Source organism: Gallus gallus, chromosome 8 (genome assembly GCF_016699485.2).
Source record: "Gallus gallus isolate bGalGal1 chromosome 8, bGalGal1.mat.broiler.GRCg7b, whole genome shotgun sequence".
Taxonomy (NCBI): Eukaryota; Metazoa; Chordata; class Aves; order Galliformes; family Phasianidae; genus Gallus; species Gallus gallus.
Genome location: NC_052539.1, coordinates 13,463,483 through 13,472,933, shown reverse-complemented (window position 1 = coordinate 13,472,933; position 9,451 = coordinate 13,463,483). Strand labels below are relative to the sequence as shown.

The window sequence follows — 9,451 nt, the reverse complement described above, 5'->3', positions numbered from 1 at the left end:
AATTCTTCAGCTCAGAAGCACCTTCAAAAAATAAGGCTTCATTGCAGAGCTGGTAGCCAAAAGCCCCTATAGTTCACTGCAACCTGATTGACTGAGATTTTGCTGTACTAGTCTATTTAGATTGATACATCAGATATACTGATAAGCTTGTTCTGAAAAGTAGCTCTAAATTTAGCAGTGGCATTCTGCAAGACTGTGACATAAGTACATTGGAATGAAGACATAGCAGCCAACTACAAGAAAGCTCAACTCATACAGTATGGCCAGCTGGCCTGAAGACAGTTGCATGTTTTGCCTTCTTTGACTTGAAAAAGAGAGTGTTCTGCCTGGGGGCAGGTGCTTTGTGACAAACAACATTACCAAAGAATTTGAATGGTTCCTGGAATAAAGAATTAGGCAGTCTCTCAAATACCTGCTTTGGGTCTAAGCTATAATTTTCCAAATGGATCTATAGAAAGAAGAATTCGTGGATATAACATCCATCCTTTGAATATATATATATATATTTGGAGGGTGTTTATTCTGTTTTGTTTTTAATATTTTTAATCAGTAAATTGCATACTGGTTAATAAGGTTCATGATATCTGATCTATGCTGTAACCATGATATTTGGCCTTTTTCATATAATAAGTCCTTAATATATTCTCAAAGATCCTAAAGGACATTTAACCTTGTATTTTTTGACAGCATTCTCTGAATAATTTCAGTGTTCTTTGTGAATACAAAAAGTGATGGCTAGCATTTAGAATGGTAGCTCCCTTCCTATTTTCAGAGCCAGGGAGAAAAATCCACTACATTTTGAACTTCCTGTGTTTTCTTTTTCACAAGATGTTCAGTGGGATTTAGTTGGGTTTTGTGCAAATCTAGTGAAATATATATATATATATATGACTGCAATATATCTGAATGATATTTTCAAGAAACTGTTTCAGAATATGAAGAAAATGTGTAGATACTGTTTTGTTTCATGATGAATTTATTTGTTATAATGGATGTATAGAAAGATTTTGCAACTGTTTTTAAGGGGAAATCTGCAATAAATTCTAGCCTATGTTTTGAGTTCAGTTGAAATAATTATAGCAAAAGAGGAAGATTATAGCTGGTTGCCAGAATTTCATAATTGTTTGTAAAGTACAAAGGAAGAATGTCCTTGCATCAAATAAGATCAATACAAATTGAAGAAAAAACTAAAAAAGCAAAATATGTGACCTACCTTTTATTTCTGTATAGCACGTTTTGGCGTGGTTTTTTTTTTGTTTGTTTGTTTGTTTTTTTGGGTTTTTTTTTTTTGAAAACAAAATGATTTCTTGGATAAGTAAAGCAATACATAATTGTGAATCTATTTGCAATGTTGTTATTTTTTATCTGGTTCACCATTAAACTAGTATAAGAGCTAAATGTCACATGATTTCCCATCGTGGAGTGCAAGCAGGCTGAAACTTTCTGAGCACAGAGGAATCACATTCTATTCACACTTTACACCCACTTGAAGTCCAGGTCACAGGAAAGAAGAAAAGTTTGGTCTTGTTTGTCTAATTTAGACATAGTACTTTGTTTAAATCCCAATTTGACACCCTGCTTCCATTTCTGAACGTGAAGATCTGTGAGTATTAGGTCATTTTCATTGAGATTTTTCTTTCAAGCAAATTTCTTGCGTTAGTTGAGATTGGAATGAATTCTTCCCATTCTTGTTGAGACAAGTTTGTTTCCGTTGGCAAGAATGAAAAATAAAGAGTTAGCCAAGAAAATCCTACTGGCTGGAAAGGACCCAAGAGAAAGAATATTTTTAATTCTCTTTACTTGTCAACAAGGAGGAATGAAGCTTCTCTTCTTGTATCTTATAATTAACTTTACATTAGAGAAACATTTTTTTCTAGAACAAGTACCTGCTTTTCTTCAGTCGTTTTCAGCGTGTATTGCATGTAATGTTCCTGGTAGAGCAGCAGAAGTTTGCCATTGCTAGGGACTTATAAGCACACTTCTCAGAAAGTTACAGAAAGTCAAGATAATACTGTGCATGGCAGCCTTTCTTTTACCTTTTCACTGCTCTGGTATGGCACACTAAATGCTAGTGATTGTAGGAATAGTCTATGCATCTGCCTGCTGCTGTGAAGCAGGGGACACCTTTGTTTCTCGGTTGGATCCAGCTGCACGAGGATGCAAAGGAATTTCCTCATCCTCCACCTGCTGCTTAGCAAAGTTCACAAAAACCTACGTGAAGAAAGAAGAAAATGACATCAACTGAGATTAGTTAGTGGAATGTCTCTATACATTTGTATCTTCTTGGCCTTTCTGCAGGGAATAGACAGAATGGGGAATCTGAAGATATGTACTGAGAACTGAGACACTGGGCATTGGCAGGGATCATTAATTCCTCCTTTATTTTGATAAACTTCCTTGCAACTTCATTCCTTTGGTTGCAGTAACTTGCAACTGAGATCCTAAGATCCTATTTTGTCTTCAGCAGGAGATGGTTTACATGGCCTCGTACACTACAGTTGAGCTTGGTGGTGATGAGGAAGAGGGGATAGTAGTTCAGTAGGAGCTGTAAGGCAGCCAGAATGTCTCTCTACCACCCTCACCAGTGCTAGCTTCATCAATGTGGATCATTAGCTACTCAGGAAAGCAGGCAATGGGGCAAATATCCTTTAGAGATTGACTGGATATTGCCAACAGTCCCAGTGGATTTTCCAGGCTCTATTTATCTAAATTGCTTTTGTATAGTAATGTGCAACAGAGAGAAAAAAGCATTTACCTAGATACCACCATATCTCTATCAGCATCTCAGACACAACACAACCCAAATACCTTATACAAAATAAAATTCAAAGAGATATTAGATCATTCCCAGCTCAGTGAGGCTTAGTCTGACTATCTGACCTTCCTCAGGCTGTGGCTCCTGACAGAATGGATTTGTGTGAATTCTGACATCTGGGAAATGCTGGCTCAGCAGCTTTCAATTGGCACCTAATTCACAGAAGGAATTTACAGATTTCTTATCTGATCCACCCTCATTCATGAGGGGCATGGGAATTTTGTCTGAGAAAGAGGTTCAAGACAATTCTCTACTCTAAGCAGTTTGATCCTTCAGTTGTTTGGATACATTGTCATTGCATTGCCTAATAGGCTTCCTCAAGGAATTTTTACTCACCTGATCTAATGTTGTTTGAGAGACAGAATATTCTTCAATATACAAGTTTTCCTTATTGGAGATTATTAACCGAAAAATCTTAGCCAGAGAAGAGGAGCAAATTTGATACTGCAGCATGTTGTAGTGTTTCTCTCTCTGTAAGCTCCCTGGAAAGTTTATGCGTATGAATTGTTCAGCACGACTTGGATCTGGAGGCATCCCAGTCTTAGGAGCCTTGATTTTCAGTGTGACAATGTAGCCATCTCCAAACCTGTGATTTGGAAATTGGATGAAGAGATCATTTCATAATTCAGTGAAAAAAACTTTTTTCAGCAGGTATGAAAATGCTACCAATCACTGGAAGATAATGCCTAAGATCTAGCTTGGTTAGAAGCTCTATATTTGCCTTGCAGAAGTGGCCTGCAGCATAATGAAGTTGAAATGAGGTCTGCTAAAATTGACTAGAATACCACAGAATTGCACCCAGAAATGGGTCTGTTCAAACAACAGCTTTTCTGATTGGTTTGCTGTATTAAGAATGGTTTATGCCACATGTATTAAGTTTACCCATTAAAAACACTTATATATATAAGTGTTATATACATATATATATATATATAATATATATAATATATTCAACTTACTTGTATTTTAGCTGCTGAATTGTGCCCAGGCATTTGAATGTACCTTTTACCATGATGGCTAGACGAGTACAGAGAGCTTCACATTCTTCCATACTTTCAAAACAGAGAACAGATATTTGAGATAGAAGCCAGCAGACAAATGTCAGCTGCTCTGGGATTCTGAATTCCAACTCTATACCTGTGTGAAGTTAGAACTACAGCTCGTCCATCTCTGAGCACGCTCACAATAGAATCCCATAGGAGGCGCCGGGACTGAGGGTCCATTCCAGTAGTTGGTTCATCCTGGAACGTAAATGTTAAGACAGCCAGATTCAGAGAAGCAGAAAAAAAATGAAACCATTTAGAAAGGAAATCATTAGAATCAATCTTGCACATTTGGGTTCTAGCTTATCACTGCTTCCCTACTGAAATCTGTGCCTTGAGTATGCACAAGCACACCTTGACAAGTATATAAGTGAATTGGCAGTAATGTGCTTCTTAGCACAAAGCAGTAAGGAAACAAATATAAGAAATCTAAGGTAAGAATACAGTGCTGTCTGTATAGGGCCCAGCAACAGGGAAAGGAATGCACTGACTGTTATAACAAAGGCAGACCTACGCCCAAGGTCTTAGCAGTCAAAAATGTAAACCTTTGTGACACCCTATTATTACCAAAAGATTTAGAACCTGAAGTAAAAATAAATGGAAGGAGATTCATGATATTAATCACATCAAACTGTGTCAAGTGTGGCTTTAAAAGTAACCTTTCTTACAGAAACACACAGGACATTCTGCAACCCAAGAAGCTAGCAAAGCTACCCTGACTTAGATCAGCAGATGATCTGGTCCTGTATAAATCAGTTAACACAGAAGCTAAAAAAGTGAGAATATATTTAAAAGGCATATTAAATAGCACAAGTTACCATGCTATTAAGAAGTTATTAACACGTTTCCTAATAGCCTATGAATGAAGACACTACAGTGTATTTTAAAGAATTTTTGTAGCAATTGCATTTAGAATTACTGTTGAGAAATACAATTATGATAATTCATATTACTTAATGAGAACTACATTTTACCTTTTGTATAGTTTATTCTAAATTTGTGTAGTTCATTTCAAAGATAATAAAGGTTGCGAAAATGTAGCTATCTTCCTCTGTTCTGCTGGAAAAAAGCAGCAGGGTATATGTAGTAAGATCATAGAAGCATAGAATGGCTTGGGTTGGAAGGGATCTTAAAGATCATGCAGTTCCATCACCTCTGCCACATGTAGGGTTGCCACCCACCAGACAAGGCTGCCCAGGGCCCCTTTCTACCTGGCCTTGAAGACTGCCAGTGGTGGGGCATCCACAACTTTTCTGGGTAACATGTGCCAGTGCTTCAACACCCCCTGAGTAAAAGATCTCCTCCTAACATCTAACTTAACTCTCCCCTCTTTTACTTTAAAACAATTCCTTTCACTATCGGACCTCGTAAAAAGTTGTTCTCTCTCCTGTTTATAAGCTCCCTTTAGCAGTGGAAGGCCACAATGACGTCTCCCCAGAGCCTTCTCCAGGCTGAACCAATCATCATTTACATGATTGGTTACACTGGCAAGAAAAGACAGGCTGAAACCAATCGTGGATTTAAACTCAGATTTTTCTGAATTGTATATTTAAATACCAAACCTTTCCTTATTGAAAATCTTTCTTTTATAATAACTTAGGTTCCATCTGAAACATAGTTATGCATTTTAGACTACTCCTAATATTAAAGAACTCAAGACTACACTGAAGTAGGCATAAGTTGAAGCAGAAAGGAGATTGCAAGGACTATTATAAACATCCTTGTAGCCCTCCAGCATGTAGTTTTATGAGATGTCATACTGAACTATCACAGAGCTACATTACTGGGGCACTTACGAGCAAGATGAGTGGAGGGCAGCCTATCAGTGCAATGGCAGTGGAAAGCTTGCGCTTGTTGCCACCACTGTAGGTACCAGCCAGCTGGTCAGCATACATAGGAAGTCCCAACTTCTGGATGCCCCATTCAGCAACCTATGAGAAAGACCATTTTTTTCACACAGCAGCTAACCCACAGCAGCCTGGATTATTGATACATCCCACTTTTGGCAGAGAATGGGCAAACCCTTGGATTTTAGCCCTTTTTTTTTTTTTTTTTTTTAGAACTGGAGCTGTGGTCCAAAAAACTATGATGATAAGGAGAATTCTAAGCTCTTGAACTAAAGCCATACTGCAGCATCAGCTGTAGAATTCTCATCTGAGCAAGAATGTACATTTATTTTTCATCTGGAACCTTCTCCATGTTTTCTTTCTCATATATGAATAACTTCAAAGACAAGAACAAAACAGTAACTGTATCAGTTCTGAGTCATATCAGTTGCATCCTTAGCTTTCCAGAGCTGGCTCTGCAGTTTTCCATAGAATCATAGAATGGTCTGGGTTGAAAGGTACCTCAAAGACCACGTAGTTGCAACCCCCCTGCCACGGGCAGGGTTGCCAACAACTAGACCAGGCTGCCCAGAGCCACATTCAGCCTGGCCTTGAATGCCTTCAGGGATGGGGTATCCACAGTCTCTCTGAGCAACCTGTTCCAGTGTGTCATCACCCTGAGTGAAAAACTTCCTCATAATATCTAACCTAAACCTCCCAACTTAGTTTAAAGCCATTCCCCCTCGTCTTATCACTATCAACTCATGTAAACAGACATTCCTTCTGTTTATATGCTCCCTTCAAGTACTGGAAGGACACAGTGAGGTCTCCATGGAGGCTTCTCCATGTTGAACAAGCCCAGTTCCCTCAACCTTTCTTCATAGGAGAAATGCTCCAGCTCTCTGATCATCTTAGTGACCCTCTTCTGGACCTCTTCCAAGAGCTCTGCGTCTTTCTGGTGCTGTGTGCCCCAGGCCTGGACACAGTACTCCAAATGGGGAGTATTTAAAGTATTATTAACTGTCTAAGATCTTGGATTTGATAGAACATTCTTGTACTTAATTCCAAATAACAAGAACCACTCCCAAGACTTCAACATAAAGAAAGGCAAGCCCAATTTGGAAAATCTGGCCTTTGACATAAGGTGAACTCACCAGAATCATCATTGACATTCACTGTAACTGCGTACAGATCAGAAGTAAGAAAGCTTTACCCTCTTGATTTCCTCTGCTGGAACACCACGCAAGCGAGCATATAAATAGAGATGTTCTCGTCCTGTGAGCAGGTCATCAAGGGCATCAAACTGAGGGCAGTATCCCATGTTTTGATGAACATTAGAGATATGGGTCAATATACTGGAGAAATAAAGAAAGTAATATTGTATCTATAACACTAGCTTTAAAGCAGTTTGAATAAAATCTCTGTTTTCTAGAACAAAAGCCTTGTAAGGGAAATTAATTCTCCCCAGTACAAGATCCTACTAGAATATGTCTGTACAGTACAGCAAGGAATATATTCTCTTCTAAATCAGGTAAGTCTTGGTTAGGAGTACAAACTCACTTTCTGTTTAAATATAAGCTGATGTAAAGATAAGTTCTCAATAGATTTTGTTTTTTGCAAATGTTGTGGGTTTTTTTGAGATTTGAAAATAAGGAATTTTCGTCTTGGAGTGAGTCATCATGAAAAGTCATGCAAGACACAAAGCTAACAATGTTTGCTGGTAGTAGCAGTAGGACAAGATAAGAGAAATACAGAATCACAGAATAACGGAGCTTGGTGATCTCCAGAAGTTCCCACCTTGTCCTCTCAGCCTGCTTAAGCAGGGTCAAATGCAGCAAGTTGCCCAGAACCATGTCCTGGCAACAAAATAGCTATGTGTTCAAATTGCATCAATAGACAAACTCCAGTGACACCTAAGAAACCAAGACATACAACCTGGAGCTAAACTGACATGAAAAAAAATCAAATAATGATGTAGTGGTTACTTTTAGCATTATGTATTAGCATTGTGTAAACAAAGCAGTTAAAAGCAGCGAAGAGCAGCCAGATAAAATTCCCAAAGCTCAGATACTCTATTGGATAGGTTATCTTCTATTTGAGAGCCCTTGCTTTTAGATTTGATTACCTTATCCTATTTCTAGCATTATTACAACTCATCCACAGATCTTACAACACAATGTTGAAGGTATGAAGGGCTGGTGTGGCCTCTTTCAATGCCATATAACAGGAAAGGAGCTGCTGAGTCATTCAGACTATGAGTTAACTCTGGTAAGTGGACTGTCACAGAGGTTTTTATTTTGTTTATTTGTTTAAGGTATTTACCTATTGCCGGCCACAACTGCATCTCCAGATGTCACTTCAGTGTCTCCAGTCAGCATTTTGAATGTTGTTGTTTTGCCAGCACCATTCACTCCCAAAAGACCAAAACACTGAAGTATAAAAAAAATAAATCACGTTCTTTAGTATTTCCAACTTATAAATCAACAGGAGCATGCAATTTGAACTGATCCCTGGAATGATTCATCTAGTGATATTGACCAACTTACCTCTCCAGGACGGATGCCAACACAGAGTCTGTCCACTGCTGGCTTATGCCTACCTGCATAAATCTAAATTGACAAAAACAATCAAAAATCCTATTTCAAGATTTTTGCAGCAAAGAAAAATTTCTGAATTTTTTAGTTTAATGCTACTGGGATGAGGCAACTTTAGAACCAATACAAAAGTAAAAGAGCAACTAAATAAAGTTTTAAGAAGAAAGAGCAAGCATCAAGAAGGTCAGGCATTTATTTAAATAAATTTATAATAAAGCCTAAAAATACAACTTTTCCTTTCATGAACCTTTTTACTTCATAACTGTAGCACTAGGAGACAGACGTGATGCTTTGCTGGTACAAAGTAACTCTGACATCATACAATACAACAAGATATTTTGAAGAATGACTCTTCAATTCTTTATTCATGAGATCCCAATGATGTTTGCAATCTTTTTACTTCTGTAGGTCAGGCTTACATGTATTCTGATAGCATTGATTACCTACCTTCAGTGTCTGGAAAGAAGATAAATTAGTGGCTACACTAGTCCTCAATATGAAAGCGACTAAATGGTTAACCTGAGATTGAAATTCACCTATGGAGGAACAGCGCTGTGGAAGAAAAGACTAACAGTAGAAATGCACATTCAATAGGTATGTCGGGATGGATGATGTGAGGTAAAATAACTTAAGCAAGAGAGTTCACTATCCTTGCTGGACTTTCCTGAGATTTGATCTCTATTAAAAGGAAACAGTCAAATAACATATCAAGCCCTGACTTCTAAAACATTTCTTATTTTCCAGGATATGAGTTTAATTTTGAAAACAATACCATCCAAATCCACAGCTGAAATACATTCTGAAAGAGCCAACTTGCAGTAGATTCGCTTATTTCATTCTTCTCAAAATAGTACCTTGGTGAGTTCCTGTAATTCTAAGATATTTGTTTTGTTCCCTCCATTCAGAATTCTTTTTCTTTCTTCTGCAACATCCTCATCTTCATCAATAATAGGTGACTTGGCAGTCTCAGCAAACCTGGAAAAAAAAAAGAATTGATTGCAGAAATAATGAGTTGATCTGAGTATAGCTACAATAACAGTGAAATGAGAGCTATTCAATTGCCAAAATTCTGTCTGGTGGGAGCAGTGAGATTGAAATTTCATATTGTAACATTGGCTGGAGAATTCCTGCTGCTGGGAGAATCCCTGGCCTTTGAAAGTTAAGCCCTTAATA

The 9,451-nt window shown here is 37.9% G+C and overlaps 1 protein-coding gene across 3 annotated transcripts in view; it reads right to left on the bottom strand.

Moving 5' to 3' along the window:
* Positions 1-958: 958 nt before the first annotated feature.
* ABCA4 (ATP binding cassette subfamily A member 4) overlaps positions 959-9,451 on the bottom strand; it is an 87,139-nt gene continuing 78,646 nt past the window's right edge. For all 3 annotated transcript variants that reach the window (XM_015290703.4, XM_040705039.2, XM_040705040.2), the window contains 9 exons: positions 9,133-9,253; positions 8,231-8,293; positions 8,007-8,113; positions 6,898-7,039; positions 5,655-5,789; positions 3,953-4,056; positions 3,775-3,867; positions 3,152-3,401; positions 959-2,211 (listed from right to left, as the gene is read on the bottom strand). In XM_015290703.4, the coding sequence (XP_015146189.1) occupies positions 2,089-2,211; positions 3,152-3,401; positions 3,775-3,867; positions 3,953-4,056; positions 5,655-5,789; positions 6,898-7,039; positions 8,007-8,113; positions 8,231-8,293; positions 9,133-9,253 (1,138 nt within the window). In that variant the 3' untranslated portion in view covers positions 959-2,088. The remainder of the gene's footprint in view (positions 2,212-3,151; positions 3,402-3,774; positions 3,868-3,952; positions 4,057-5,654; positions 5,790-6,897; positions 7,040-8,006; positions 8,114-8,230; positions 8,294-9,132; positions 9,254-9,451) is intronic.